The sequence below is a fragment of the Varanus komodoensis genome, unplaced genomic scaffold (genome assembly GCF_004798865.1).
Source record: "Varanus komodoensis strain SLA01 unplaced genomic scaffold, ASM479886v1 scaffold20_1, whole genome shotgun sequence".
NCBI classification, from domain to species: Eukaryota; Metazoa; Chordata; class Lepidosauria; order Squamata; family Varanidae; genus Varanus; species Varanus komodoensis.
The window spans coordinates 10,592,489-10,608,119 of record NW_025335587.1 but is presented as its reverse complement, the minus strand read 5'-3'; the positions used below and the strand labels follow the sequence as shown (position 1 = coordinate 10,608,119).

At 44.2% G+C, this 15,631-nt stretch overlaps 1 protein-coding gene across 4 annotated transcripts in view; it reads right to left on the bottom strand.

The window, feature by feature from the left end:
• The window catches only part of CACHD1 (cache domain containing 1), a 237,184-nt gene that overhangs the window by 94,096 nt on the left and 127,457 nt on the right, over window positions 1-15,631 (bottom strand). For all 4 annotated transcript variants that reach the window (XM_044430088.1, XM_044430091.1, XM_044430090.1 and 1 more), the window contains one exon: window positions 1,189-1,295. In XM_044430088.1, coding sequence (XP_044286023.1) covers window positions 1,189-1,295 — 107 coding nt within the window. The remainder of the gene's footprint in view (window positions 1-1,188; window positions 1,296-15,631) is intronic.

Sequence of the window (15,631 nt, the reverse complement as noted above, 5' to 3'; positions counted from 1 at the left end):
GCGGGGACTGACTATGCTGTGTCTGCCTCTGGATTCCCTGTTGCAGGACACTTCGCTAATTTTCTTCAGCTGAAAAAAATGATGACAGAAGCACAAGCAGCAGCAAATGAAGGCCTGAACCAGTATCTGATTTACAGATATGCTCATCTGCTCATTCCATTATTAAATGGCACTTGCAACACAGCTGAAGGAATGCTTCTGAGTTTTCTTTCTATTATGTTTGTATTTACTCTAGATAATGCAGAAGCAGAACTATGCCAGTAAAAACAGAAACACAGAAATGTGCCCCACCTCCCCCATAACACTTAAAACAGTCTAATATGCTTTAGTCTCATTCTTGGACCTCTGAAGGTTCCAGTTGTCCCTTGACTCACATGAGAAAAAGATAAAAGGGAGGGATAAAGTCAAATCAAAACCACTGCATGGTATTTTTAAAACTGATCTATGCAATATGACCAGTCACAGGTTTCATCCTGAAGATTTCAGAAATCTCTGCAGGCAGTTTTAGAAACACAGCTTTTCCTGCAGAAAGCTGTTCAGTCAGGGCTGAAATGTGTAAGAATACACCTCCTAAGAATAAGACTACATGATTTCTCAACCACCTGAGACTCCATATCTTCATTCTGTTCAATATTTTGGATATTCTCCAGTTTGATCCCATATGTACTATCAGACAACCAAATAATATTCCTTGCTTGCTGCTTTTTTAAACATGCCAACTTATTTCCATTTGAGCATGCTAAAAAGTGAAGCCTACATTAACTGATCAAACATTGAATCCCCTGCCAAAAATCTTACAGTTATAAAAAGTAATGACATCTCCAGCTTTAAAATGTGTCACATAAATGGACCAGGTTTCAAGACAGACGGTCCATGGCACATCAAAGATACAAAATATTTCAAGGTACTTTGATACATCAGAATTAATGCTGATTGCCGCAGAAGAACCTACACATTACATGCATTCTAAAATCAAAGAGGTTTCTTGGACTGACATAGAGGATGGCAGGGCAGACAGGTATACAGATAACCATAACTGGATAAAACCAGAGAACCATCTTTCTGCCATTAAACCTCACATTAAAAATTATATGACATGGGAGTGATGAAACTCTGTTGCTATGGCACTCAATGTTAATTCTCTGCAGTAAGTATCAGTGACTTATACAAAACAGATGCATTACTTACCAGAGTTTAAATCTCTCCCAGGATTGAATGCTCTGCTATTCACAGTGGTGGATAGTCTATCACAGCTGATGGTTCTAGATACATTTGTGTTAAAGTTTCCATCAAACCTGAAATAAGCACAATAACAAGATGTCTAAAAAACATAAGATATGCCTGCCTTTTAAAAAGTGTGGACTTTTCTTGCTCTTGTATCAGGGAAGGAGAATTTTACCTCTCCTATTGCCATTAGCCTTGGGCACAGGGAATGTTAGTCAGTCTTAGTTACAAATGGGCAGGCAGCTCAGAACTTGGGAAACAGTTCAATAGGCATCAACAAACTATCTCATGGTACCTACCAACATATTCTAAGACAAGGTTTTGAGAACCCAGTTCACTTCATCAGATGAATCTTCATTAGAGTCTTATAGCTTATGCCAAAATAAATTTGTTATCTTTAGTCTTGATTCATAGGGCACGATCCATTGCATTCTTAGGCAGGAATAAGACCTACAATTCCCAGCATTCCACAGCCAGCCATGATCATTTGGAGATAATAAAAAATTGAAAACTCAATTTGATAGGTCTGTTTCTACCCACCAAAATATGTTAACCAATGTTTTGAGCGGGAAAATTAATCACTTGCAGTCAGTCCAACAATATCACATTTTTAAAAAATCTGAACAAAATATTCTGAAGGGATGGGCAACCCTTGGAGGAATCCCTATAACCCAAACGCCTCAACTTCCTGGTTTTGGACTTTCTGCCTTGACACTGGCTGCAGAAGTGGGAGTTCCTTTTACTTCCCAACCACCAAAATAATTTAGAAAATAACAGGCATGGTGATACAGACAGGAACCCTGGTATATGTGTGAGAGAACAGGAGTGCAGAGCTGTGCGCAGTGTGATGCTTTAACCCTTTGAACACCATTGCACTCCCAATCCAGATCCCCCTCCCAAGCCTGCAAATTGCATTGAGGGATAGCTCCCTTGTGCTCCAGTGGGAGCTGTGTGGGTTTTGTTTCAATGTAAGTTGCTCGTAGGGAAAGGGACAATGCACATTGGAATCCTGGCATGAGGAGTGTTATTTATTTGCCCTCCCCTGGGTCCTGATCCAAACCACACACATGCATAGGGTCTCTGTGTGTGCAAGAGAGAGTGAAAGAGCAAGTGTAGCTGGTTCCATCTGTTTTTGGTTGGTTTATCCCACTGTTGGCATGGAGGCTCCCCACATGTAACCCCTAAGGAAATGTGGGCCCTGGGAGAGAAAGTATCAAGCTTAATAAATAATTGCATTTAATTATATATTCCCTAAAGATCAGCTTCATGATTATGAGAAAAAACATTGGAAATAAGTGAACAATAGCATCAGGTTCCATATTGCCTCTGCAACACACAGATCATCAAATAGTTACTGGCCAAACCAGTATTAATTGCAAAATGCAGGGAGAGGGGAGGCACAGTGACAGAAACTAATGAGGGAGATTTCATGTACTTCAGCTTTCAAATACCAATGAAATTCCGTTTTGAGACATAGGATATTAGTTATTTATGGCACAATCTTATGCCTGTTTTGACAGAAAAAAAGCCCCCAATTCCCAGCAGGATTCCCTGGCCAGAAATGCCCCTAGGGGCTATAGGACTGCTCTCCCCATCTCATGTCATACTGTTACAGTGTTGCATTTTGAGTGATGTGCACTTTGGTTGTGCAGTGTGCAGCTGCAAATTTCCAAGAAACTACTAACTGAAATGGACCTTGCGTCCCCATCCTAATCATGTTTTCTTAAACATCCCAGTAAGTTCATGTCTTTATTTGCACAAAAGTCTCCCATGATGTGAAGCCAAGCGAAGAAGTGCCTTCCTCATGAAAGCAAATGCAGGACTACCTGACATATTGCATCATGACAACTGTTTCACTAAAATCTAAATCAGCTAATGTCATTAATGCTTCTGATTAATGATTGTTCAGAGCAACTGCCAATTATATTTATATTTTTATCTGTATAATGTACATAATAGAAACGCTTAAAATAATACCAGTTTCCTAATGATCAAGGTGTAAGGCTGTAAAATAAATAAATAAATGAAACGAGCTCAGTATATCCAGTTAAATAAAGCATAATGGTAACTGAGTCAGAAAAGAGGAGAGTTGTTCAACTAACTTCATTATCTTTGTTTTTAAAAAGAATTTAGATGAATAATGCATGTTTCAAACATGGACTCTAATTAAAGATTCAAAAATTTATCTTTCCAATCAAATAGCTCTGGAGAAAGGGGGTTTGGTGGTAAATAGTTTCTGCTATTGGAAATTATCAAAATGTGGTCTTGACTTTACCTTCCAGAGAAAGTAAAACCATACCGACCCATCCCCAACTTCGTTCTCCTTTTCTTTTCCTATATTATATGAAAACCCTTCCTTCTGGATTCACTTTAATGAACAACTGATCGAAACTGCATCCCGAGGGAGAAAACAGAACTGTGACTCCCACTTTGATCTCTTCCCCATGGAGAAATTCACTCCCTGCCTAGCTTGCAAGATGTTCATGTGATTGACGTTTGCTCTGATGTGCAAACTGCTTTGAACTTCAGACATTTAATTCCCATCAGGCAGCAGTCATTTTTATTCTCCTTCAACAGGATTTACAAGCAGAAGATCAGCAAATGTAGAAGATAAAATAAATCTGCAGACGCTTTGAATCTTACATCAAAACAGTGTTCAAGTAAGCTCCAATTGGATTTCATTCAGACTCTATTCACAAAGTAAACCAACTTCTTCTATGTAGTTTCAGTTTTGGAAAATAAAAAAGGAAGAAAGAAGATGTGTATATAAAAATGACACCCATCAACTAAAGTTTGGTTATTGTATTAATGCTCTCCCTTGTTTTCCTATTCTTTGTTTAGTTTCCTGAAAAGTTGTTCTTCCCCCTCCCAGCTAGTTAAATGCAACCACACAACAAATTCATTCAAAATCCACTGTTTTCTTTACAAAGCTAAAGAAAGACCAATATGTTTTATTAATAGCTAACAGGAATTTTTTTCCCCAAAATTCAAATACATTCTTAACTAACAATGGAGTCTTGATTCAGAAAACTTTTAAGCATACATCCCTTTTTAAGGCATGCAAGCACAGCAAACTATTGTCCATTGGAGAACTGTTGGAAATATCCAGTACATCTGAACAAAAGAAATACTGTTACATTCACATGAGGCTAAGCATGAACCTTCTTCATTTTAATAACAAGAATAACCTAGAAGACTCAAACAGAGAGTTAGGTAAAATGAAATTTTGCTATATTATCACACTTTCACTGAAATCAAATCACCGCTGCAACTCTGGGAGAGATTTAAAAAAAAATGTCATGCACAGTGACATTCCCCAACCTGGTGCCCTACACATGTTTTGGGCTTGACTCCCAGCTTTCCTGATCCTTGGCCTTGCTGGATGTTTAATGGGAGTTAAAGTCCAAAACTTTTGGAAAACACTGGGTGAGGGAAGGCTGATACAATATACGCATCAGCACACAGTCTGTTAGAAAGACTTTCTCTAGTGCAGGTTGGGAGGGTGTGAGATGGCATTTCAGGGGCTGAGACATGCTTTTGGCAAATTGTGAGGAATACTTTTGGCAAATTGTGACATTTTTCACCATGCAGATCGCTAAAATTCCCTGTTTTGAAAAAAATGTGAATTGGACGCAGGAACAAAGAAGTTGTTGAATTTTATGTTCACAATTGGGATTGATTTTACTGTTTACAATTTTTTCGAATTGTTCAATGTATAATTGAATTTTAAATACTGAGTTAAAAGCTAATTTTTTTACTTCAATTTGTAGTACTGTATGTGGTTCAATTTGTGGTTCAAAAATTAGATAGCTGACCTCTTCATCTTCAAATGTGATATTACTTTTGTAGGGGGTGCAAACATAAATAAAGCATTTTCTGTGGGGCACAAAAAAGTTTGGGAACCACTGTGCTAGTCAAAGCAAGTTAAAGTTAAGTGGAGCCAGTGTGGTGTAGTGGTTAAGAGCATGAGACTGGGACTCAGAGGATCTGGGTTCTAGTGCCCGCTCAGCCATGGAGCCAACTGGGTGACTTTGGGCCAGTCACAGACTCTCAGCCCAACCTACCTCACAGGGTTGCTGTTGCGGGGATAAGATGGAGAAGGAGAGATGATGTAAGCTGCCTTGAGCCCTTTGTAGGAAAAAGGCAGGATATATAGCACAATAAAATAAATAAATACTAATTTCTAAGTACTATCTAGTTATTTGTACATTGTAATACTCCCCCAAAGACTTAGAAGAATATTTAGACCTTCTGAACGTCTACAGCTATTTTTGAATATTGTTGAAACTCCATTAAGTTGATACAAATCCAATTTAGCAACTTGAAAATGTACCTCCACAAGTGATTTGCAAAATCAAAATAGAAATACTCCTAACTTAACAGTCCAGTTTTCTCTCCAATCCAGGCTTTGCACTGAGTGGCAAAGCCCATTCATGTGACTGCAGAGAGAAAATAAGAAGAAATAAGAGGCTGTGTTAAAGTTAAGCTACAACAGAAAATATTTAAGGAATTATTTTAAAAGGCAAGCCAGACTACTTCTAAAGGAATTATCACATCCATAAAGAAAATTATCTTTAATACTAGATCTGTAAGTTTACCCATGTAAATATTACATTAATGAATCTAAAGTAGAGTTTCCAAATTATGTTACACTGATAAGCATTTTTATTGTTCCACAAGCTGAGATAGTTAAAAGTATTCCTTACATTTAAAAAGGATGAAAAAGAAAATAAATCAATTCAAGTACCAAACCAAAAATTAAACACCGACACAGTTACTGTAAATAGTAAAACACTGTAAATGGTTACTAAGGCAACTAAACAAGCAACCAATTCTAAAGTTTCAATAAAAGTTAGCACCAAAGTTTTACAAATGCTTATACTAACAGCACTAGATAGCATACCACTGCTGACATTAAGGAGTCTACACCTACCACCACTATTTTACCTGGTGGGTGTTTTTACCCATCAATATTCAAAAAACTACATGGTTTTCAGTATGTCTAAAGAAAACTTCAAACCTGTAACCCAGCATCTGCTGACATCATCAGGAGACAGAAAATTATGACAAAATGTTTCGGTAAAAAGAAATTTTGGATGCATGCTCTAAAACCCAGAAGAATACACTGGCTTCACTGCACTTCCGACATGTGAAAGTAGCAGTGTCTTATGGCCTCTTAATGACTAACATTGATTACGAAGTGTTATTAAAGGTTTCAGGTACATATTAACATGCATATGACTCTTGAACTGTAAACAGTCAGAACAGAAGGAAATTAAAAGCAGAAAGTACAGGCAGTAACAATCATATTATTAACATTTGCAAAAAGCTAAACAAAATGTCCCGACACTTGGTAAGCCAATAAACACATGCAGTATGTTTAAAAAACAAATAAAACATCTTTATTAAAACCTCTAGCAATCAGGATGGAATTATGCTCATGACAGAGATTTCAACAATAGTACACTGCTTTCATAAATATTAACAGAATTATCGATTATAAATCTGTCCAATCTGTAGGAAGGAAAAAAGGGCACAACAGAAATTAACTCCATTGTCTTTACAGCAATGCCCAGAGTTTGGGAAACAAACATCATAAACTTTTGCTCATTGTACAATTATGAAAGAGACAGAAAGGAAGGTGGAACTGCACTGAAGGTAAAAAGACACATATATCTGCACAGAAATACAAGAAGAAGGAACTTAGTAGCCCCATTGAAAGCATCTGGCTTAATTTAAAGGAAGCAAAAAAGCATACTTATTGGTGTCTATTACTGGCCATCGAGTCAAAAAGAGGACAAAGACACAACCTTCGAAAAGTAACTTACTATAGTTTCCAAGAAAAATGGTGTACTCATCCTGGGGGGTTTCCCTGATATGCTGAGACACAATTTCTGCCAAATGTGACCCTTCCAAGAGATTCCTGACCTGCATTGCCAACAACCTCCTCCAGCAGATGGTACAAGAGGAATGGCTACCTTCAATTTAATACTAAGAGAAATGGCCTAACAGACAAAACAGTGGCCACGGGAACCCTGGGGAAAAGTGACCATGCAATGCTTGAATTTTCAAAGGAGACAACAGTTTACTGCAGCCAAACATGTACCATGGACTTCAAGAAAGCCAACATTAACAAACTCAGAACAATGAAAAGTGAACTGGCATGGCAACTCACTCGTAAGTGGAAAGAAAGAAAAGAGCAGTGGGAAATCTTGGGGGGGGGGGGATTCTCCGAGCACAACGATGAACAATTCCAACAAGAAAAAAAGTGTAGAAGACACAGAGAAAGCCCACGTGGCTCCACAAGCCTGAAAGAAAAAAGAACACGTACAGTGAGAACTGGACACGGAAACACTGATTGGTTCAAAATTGAGAAAGGAGTTCGGCAAGGCTGTATACTGTCGCCCTGCCTATTTAACTTATATGCAGAGCACATCATGAGAAAGGTGGGGCTAGAGGAATCACCAGTTGGAATTAAGATTGCTGGGAGAAATATCAACAACCTCAGATATGCAGATGATACCACTCTCATGGCAGAAAGTGAAGAGGAACTAAAGAGCCTCTTGATGCAGGTGAAGGAGGAGAGCACAAATGTTGGCTTGAAACTCAACATTAAGAAAACTAAGATCATGGCACCCGGTCCTCTCACTTCCTGGCAAATAGTTGGGAAGAAATGGAGGTAGTAACAGATTTCATTTTCCTGGGCTCCCAGATTACTGCAGATGGGGACTGCAGCCAAGAAATTAAAAGACGCTTGCTCCTGGGGAGGAAAGCTATGGCAAATCTAGACAGCATACTAAAAAGCAGAGACATCACTCTGCCAACAAAAGTGTGTATAGTCAAGGCTACGGTTTCCCAGTTGTTGTGAAAGCTGGACCATAAGGAAGGTTGAGCGCAAAAGGATTGAGGCCTTTGAATGGTGGTACTGGAGGAGACACCTGCGAGTCCCTTGGACCGCAAGGCGATCAAAGCGGTCAGTCCTAGAGGAGATCAACCCTGACTGCTCGTTAGAAGGCCAGATCCTGAAGATGAAACTCAAATACTTTGGCCACCTAATGAGAAGGAAGGACTCCCCGGAGAAGAGTCTAATGCTAGGAACAATAGATGGCAAAAGAAGAAGGGGAAGGCAGAGGATGACGTGGCTAGATGGAGTCACTGAAGCAGTTGGTGTGAGCTTGGGTGGACTCCAGGAGATGGTGGAGGACAGGAGGGCCTGGAGGAATGTTATCCATGGGGTCGCGATGGGTCGGACACGACTTCGCAACTAACAACAACAACACAGGGCGCGGAAGCAGGGCCAGACCACAAAGGAAGAATATAAACAAATAGCAAGGAATTGCCGGGATGGCGCCAGTCAGGCTAAAGACGGAAATTCTTCTCCGCTTCCATTACCTCCTCACAATGCCGTCCAGCGGAGCTCTTTTGGGTGGTGCAAGGACTGATACATCCAGGCCCAAAGAAAGATCTCATACCACCCTCAAAGGCCCGCTGTGATAACTTTGCCAAGCATTTCAGGGAGAAAATCGCTCAGATTCGTCACGAACTTGACTCTACTATTGAACCAGATTCTACTAAGGAGATGCCAATGACGCCGTCGAGTCCACAATTAATGGATGAATTTCAGTTGTTGCAGCCTAATGATGTGGACAAGGTGCTTGGACAAGTACGCCCTACCACCTGCTTACCAGACCCATGCCCATCCTGGCTACTTAAGAAAGCCAGGGACGGGATTGGGACCTGGATCCTGGAGGTGGTCAATGCCTCTTTAAGAGACAGCCAGGTACCTTCCTCTTTAAAAGAGGCGGAAGTCCAATCAGTCCTAAAGGCATCCCTGGATCCAGAGATGGCCGCCAATTATGGACCGGTGGCCAACATCCCGTTCCTGGGCAAGGTGCTAGAGTGGGTGGTGGCGGGACAACTCCAAGCATTCTTGGATGAAACTGATTATCTGGACCCATTTCAGTCTGGCTTCAGACCCGGGTACGGCACTGAATCTGCCTTGGTTGCCCTGTACGATGACCTGTGCAGGGAGAGAGAGGGGGGAGTGCGTCCCTGTTAGTTCTCCTGGACCTCTCAGCGGCTTTCGATACTATCGACCATGGTATCCTTCTGAATAGGCTAGCGGGATTGGGAGTTGGAGGCACCGCGTAGCGGTGGGTCCGCTCCTATCTCAATGGCCAATTTCAGAAGGTGGTGCTGGAGGACTACGGCTCTACACCATGGCAGTTATGCCATGGAGTTCCGTAGGGGTCCATTTTGTCCCCCTTGCTATTCAACATCTACATGAACAACTGCGCCCTGGCAGCCTGCGCCGGAGAGGAACTACTGCGCGCCACCAGCCTACGCCGCGAAGACCGCGCCGCTCCGCACCGTTCTGCCATTCCATCACCCACCTGGCTGCTCCGCCACACCCCTGCATGCGTGGTGGGCGTGCCCGGACGAGGCAGGGCGTCGGAAGCCCGGCGGCTTGAAAGCGCCGGTGGCGGCCGGGGCCGGCGGCCGAAGGGCGTCGGCCAAAGGGCGGTCGCCGCCGTTTGGGGGGCCGTTTGGGGGGGCTGAGCGGGGGGCTGGGCTGGCCAGGGGGCTTTCACTTTCACTGTGTTAGGCCCTCCTGCTGGGCAGTGAATTTTTAAATGTTTTTATAATTTTAAAGTGTTTTTAAATTGTTTTATGGAGTCGTCCCTGGCCATGTTGCCGCTTGTATTTCCTGGGGAGCGCACCGGCGCCGCCATTGGGGTTGTGATGGGCAATGGACGTAACAGCGGTGGGAGCTTAACGTGTCCACATAGAAGAATGAGGGACAGATGGCTGACACCTGTCCCTACTTCTGGTTTTGCTCCCAGCCAGAGGGTGCCAGGGAGTCTTGTCAGTCGCCCCTTGGGCCTGACGGTGCTGCTGCTTAATGCCAGGTCGGTCAATAACAAATCTGCCCTCATCCATGACTTGATTGTGGATGAGGGGGCCGACCTGGCTTGCATAATGGAGACCTGGGGGGAGAGGGGGGGGGATGTTGCCCTCTCCCAATTGTGCCCGCCTGGGTATCTGGTCCAGCACTGCTCACGGCCGGAGGGGAGGGGAGGGGGGGTCGCTTTGGTTTACCGAGCCTCCATCTCTCTCACGGGACTTCCGGTCCCTTTGAGACCAGGGCTGGAGTGCCTCTACTTGGTGTTGGGTGACCGAGACAGATTGGGGATTCTGTTGGTGTACCGTGCACTCCTCTGCCCAACAGTCTCCCTGCCTGAGCTGACGGAGACTGTCTCGGACCTGGTGTTGAGGACCCCCAGGATGTTGGTCCTGGGGGACTTCAATCTCCATGCCGAGGCTAGTCTGACCGGGGCGGCTCAGGACTTCATGGCCTCCATGATGGCCACGGGGCTGTCTCAACATGTCACCAGCCCGACCCATGAACGTGGACACACTCTGGACCTGGTTTTCTCGACGGGGCAGGAAGAGGGTGGTCTGAGGGTGAGGAATTTATGCTTGACTCCCCTGTCATGGTCAGATCACTTCCTGGTGAGGTTTGTGCTCGAGAGCGACCTCTCCCTCTGTAAGGGTGCGGACCCGATTGTGTGGGTCCGCCCCCGGAGCCGGATGGATCCGGAAGGATTCCTGAAGGCCCTGGGGGAGTTTCCGGCTGACAAGACGGGTGCTCCTGTCGAGGCTCTGGTCGAACTGTGGAACGGGGACGCTCCTAAGCGTCCTCTCCCACCGGGCAGAGCCCGCTCTTCCCCTTGGTATACTCCTGAATTGAGGGTGATGAAGCAGGTTGGGAGACGGCTAGAGCGTAGGTGGAGGAAATCACGGGATGAATCTGACCGAACACACTTGAGAGCCCACTATCGGGCCTATGCTGTTACGGTGTGGGCGGCAAAAAAGAAGTTTTTTTCCGCTTCCATTGCCTCCTCACAATGCCGTCCGGCGGAGCTCTTTCAAGTGGTGCAAGGCCTGGTTCATCCAGGTCCGAAAGAAGATCTGATTCCACCCTCAAAGGCCCGCTGTGATGACTTTGCCAGGCATTTCAGGGAGAAAATCGCTCAGATTCGTCACGAGCTGGATTCCACTATTGAGTCAGAGGTCTTAAGGGAGACACCAATGCTACCGTCTGGTCCAGAATTATTGGATGAATTTCAGTTACTGCGGCCCGATGATGTGGACAAGGTGCTTGGATGAGTACGTTCCACCACTTGCCATTTGGACCCTTGCCCGTCTTGATTAATAAAGGATTCCAAGCACGGGAGTGGAACCTGGATCTTGGAAGTGGTTAACACTTCTCTGAGGGAGGGTCGGGTGCCTGCCCCTTTAAAGGAGGCGGTAGTCCGACCGGTCCTGAAGAAGGCGTCACTGGATCCAGAGATGGCCACTAATTATAGACCAGTGGCCAACATCCCGTTTCTGGGCAAGGTGTTAGAGCGGGTGGTGGCGGGACAACTCCAAGCACTCTTGGATGAAACTGATTATCTGGACCCATTTCAGTCTGGCTTCAGACCCGGATACGGTACTGAATCTGCCTTGGTCGCCCTGTACGATGACCTGTGCAGGGAGAAGGACAGGGGGAGTGCGTCCCTGTTGGTTCTCCTGGACCTCTCAGCGGCTTTCGATACCATCGACCATGGTATCCTTCTGGATAGGCTAGCGGGATTGGGGGTCGGAGGCACTGCTTTGCAGTGGTTCCGCTCCTATCTCAACGGCCGATCCCAGAAGGTGGTGCTGGGGGACTATGGCTCTGCGCCATGGCAGCTATGCCATGGAGTACCGCAGGGATCCATTTTGTCCCCTTTGCTGTTCAACATCTACATGAAACCACTGGGAAAGGTCATCAGTACGCTGATGATACCCAGCTCTACCTCTCGTTTTCCACCAATCCAGGTGAGGCAGTGGCTGTACTGAACCGGTGCCTGGACGAGGTAATGGGCTGGATGAGGGCCAATAAACTGAAGCTCAATCCAGACAAGACGGAGGTCCTGTTGGTTGGCGGTTTGGGCTTCGGAGAAGGTGAATTGAATCTTGTCCTGAATGGGGTTGTACTCCCTCCTAGGGACAAGGTCCGCAGCTTGGGAGTGCTCCTCGACCCGGAGCTTTCACTCGAAGCTCAGGTAACAGCAGCGGCGAGGAGCGCTTTCCTTCAGCTTCGGCTGATCCATCAGCTGCGTCCCTTCCTGGAGAATGATTGCCTGGCGACAGTGACACACGCGTTGGTAACTTCCCGATTTGATTTCTGCAATGCGCTTTACGTGGGACTACCCTTGAAGATGGTCCAGATACTTCAATTGGTGCAGAATAGAGCTGCCAGGTTGCTGACGGGGACTGGGCGTTGTTCTCATATAACCCCAGTTCTCCGTCAGCTCCACTGGCTCCCAATTGAAGTCCGGGCTCAATTCAAGGTGTTGGTTATGACCAATAAAGCCCTCAATGGCTTGGGTCTTGGGTATCTAAAGGAACGCTTGCGTCCATATATGCCCTCCCGCCCCTTGAGATCAGCAATGGATGCCCTTCTCCGGGAACCCTCTGTGAATGATATTAGGAGGGTGAGTACCCGGAGGAGGGCCTTCTCTGCAGTGGCGCCCCACCTATGGAATGCGCTCCCCAGAGAGGTCCGCCTGGCGCCGTCGTTATTTGTTTTTCGGTGCCAGGCTAAGACCTTTTTATTTAAAACTTATTTTAAGTGATAATTTGTTGTGTAGGATTTTAAAATTTTTAAGCCTAGATGCACTGGGTTTTAATATTTTTATTGAATAACTTTGTTTTTGTATAACTTTGTATAATTTTGTTTTTGTTGTAAGCCACCCCGAGGCTTTGTTGCAATGGGGGCGGCATAAAAATGTTTTAAATTAAATAAATAAAGCAGAAAAAGAACTGAGACTAGCAAGGGATACTAAAACAAAAAGAAAGCCTTTTTCGGATATGTTCAAAACAAAGACATATGAAAGAGAAGGGTGTCCAGCTACTTAAAGTGGATGGCAGAGTGATAACAGATGACAAGGAAAAGGCAAAGGTACTCAATTCCTACTTCAACTCAGTCTTTTCCCACAAAAAAATTGAAAAGAGGAAGTATAAGTTGAAAGTGAAAGATGGCAGCCCAAGATTGACAGCCAATAAATATCTAGATGGAACAAGCCCATTAAAATCTCCAAGACACAAATAGACTCCATGCCAGCATCATAAAAGAGCTAGTGAAGGAACACTGAGAACCACTGGCTATTACCTTCAATAAATCTTGGAAAACAGGAGAGGTGCCAGATGACTGGAGAATGGCTAACATTGCCCCATGTTCAAAACAGGGGAAAGAGATGAACCTGGGAACTACAAACCAGTTAGTCTGACATCAATCCCTGGAAAAATTATGGAGAAAATATTTAAAAAATCAGTCTACAACCATCCTAAGAAAACGCAGTGATTAACAGAAGCCAGCATGGATTATCAAAAATAAATCCTGTCAGACTAAATTAATCTCATTTTTTGACTGGATAACCTCCCAAAGGGACAGAGGGAACAGGGGACTTTAGCAAACCTTTCGACATATTGCCACATTACATTCTGATAAGCAAATTAGCAAAAAATAGACTAAATGGAAAAAATATTAGGTGGATCCATAATTGGCTGCTAAATCAGACACAAAGTGTGCTTATCAATGGCACCTTCTAAAACTAGATGGAGGTAAGTAGTGGGGTGCCACAGGGTTCAGTCCTGGGCCCAGTGCTCTTCAACATCTTTATTAATGATTTAGATGAGGAAGTACAAGCAGAGATCATCAGATTTACAGACGATACAAAACTGGCTGGAGTAGCTATCACCCTAGAAGACAAAATGAAGATCCAGGGCAATTGTGGGTACTACTCTGAAAGCAAAAGAATGAGATTCAATAGGGACAAGTGCCAAGTCCTGCATTTATTTATTTAAAAATATTTATACCCTGTCCTATATGCAAAAGCATCTCAGGACAGCTTACAGAAGTTAAAACAAACAAACTTAGGAAAAGAAGCCAAATGCATTGATACAAGATGGGGAATACATGGCTCAACAGAACTGAAAAAGATAAAGACCTCAGAGTAATTGTGGACAACAAACTAAATATGAGCCAACAGTGCAATGCAGCTGCCAAAAGGGCAAATTCTGTTTTGGGATACATTAATAGAAATCGTAAGACATAGTAGTTCCCCATACTCCTCACTAGTCAGTCTTCATCTGAACACTGTGTCTACTTCTGGGCGCCAAGATTTTAAAAAGATGCAGAAAATTTAGAAAGGGCCCAGAGGAGAGCAACATTTAAAATGGTCCAGGGTTTGGAAAAACTGCCCTATGAGGAGAAAGTGAGAGAACTGGGAATGTTCAGCCTTGAGAAGAGAAGACTGAGGGGAGACATGGTATCTCTCTGTAAGTAGCTCTAGGGCTGTCACAAAGAGGACAGTCAAGATCTCACTGATACCAGAGTGTAGGACATGGAATAATCAATTCAGTTGTGACATCTCAGATTTAGGCTAGACAGCAGGAAAAACTTCCTGGAAAGGTCTTGCTGAAGATATCTATGAGGGGGCTCTTGACCAACAGGGAAGAGCTGATAGACAGTGTGCAGATTAGGGGAGCTCTGGATGCAAGTGATCACTTCATCCTTTGCTTTGAGATCAGGTGAATGGGGACAAGTGGCAGGGTACTAGAAGCTGGTACTTCGTTAGGGCCAACTTTGGTCAACTGAAGGCCAGACTGGGAAAAGTCTCCTTGGAGTGGGTACTAGAAGGCAAGCGAGTTCAGGAGCTCAAAAGGGAGGTCTTCAAGGCACTCAAAAGGGAGGTCTTCAAGGCACAAGCCTTGATGATACAACTAGTTAGCAAGGTGGGAAGGTGAATGAGGGCACAGCCATGGATGCAAAAGGAGGTGGTAAGAAGGATTAGATGTAAGAGGAATCTCTGTAGGAAATGAGTACTGGGGCAAGCAGACAAAAGGGTATACCAGGAGGAGGAGGCCCATTGCAGAAGGATTCTTTGCAAGGCTAAGGCTGATTATGAGCTGCAACTTTCAAAGAATATCAGGAGGGAAAAAAGGGCTTCTATCAACATATAAATAGCAAGAAGAAGGGGAGACAGGGGGCAGGACTGCTTAATAAGGAGGAAGGGGGATTCGGTGACTGATGTGAGTGAACAGGCACAGATACTAAACGATTATTTTCCCTCTGTGCTCTCTCCAAAGCAGGATGGGGGAGATCTGCATGGGGGACCAGATGAGGCTGGAGTTTTAGGGGCACAGATTAGAGTCACCCCCTAGAAGTCAAGGAGCTCCTCAGTGCACTGGACATTACCAAGGCGCAGGGCCCTGACGGTTTACACCTGGGAGTAGTTTGGGAGTTGGTGTGGGTACTCTCACACCCATTGACCTCCATTTTTGAGGCCTCGTGGAGAATGGGGTGAGGTTTCAG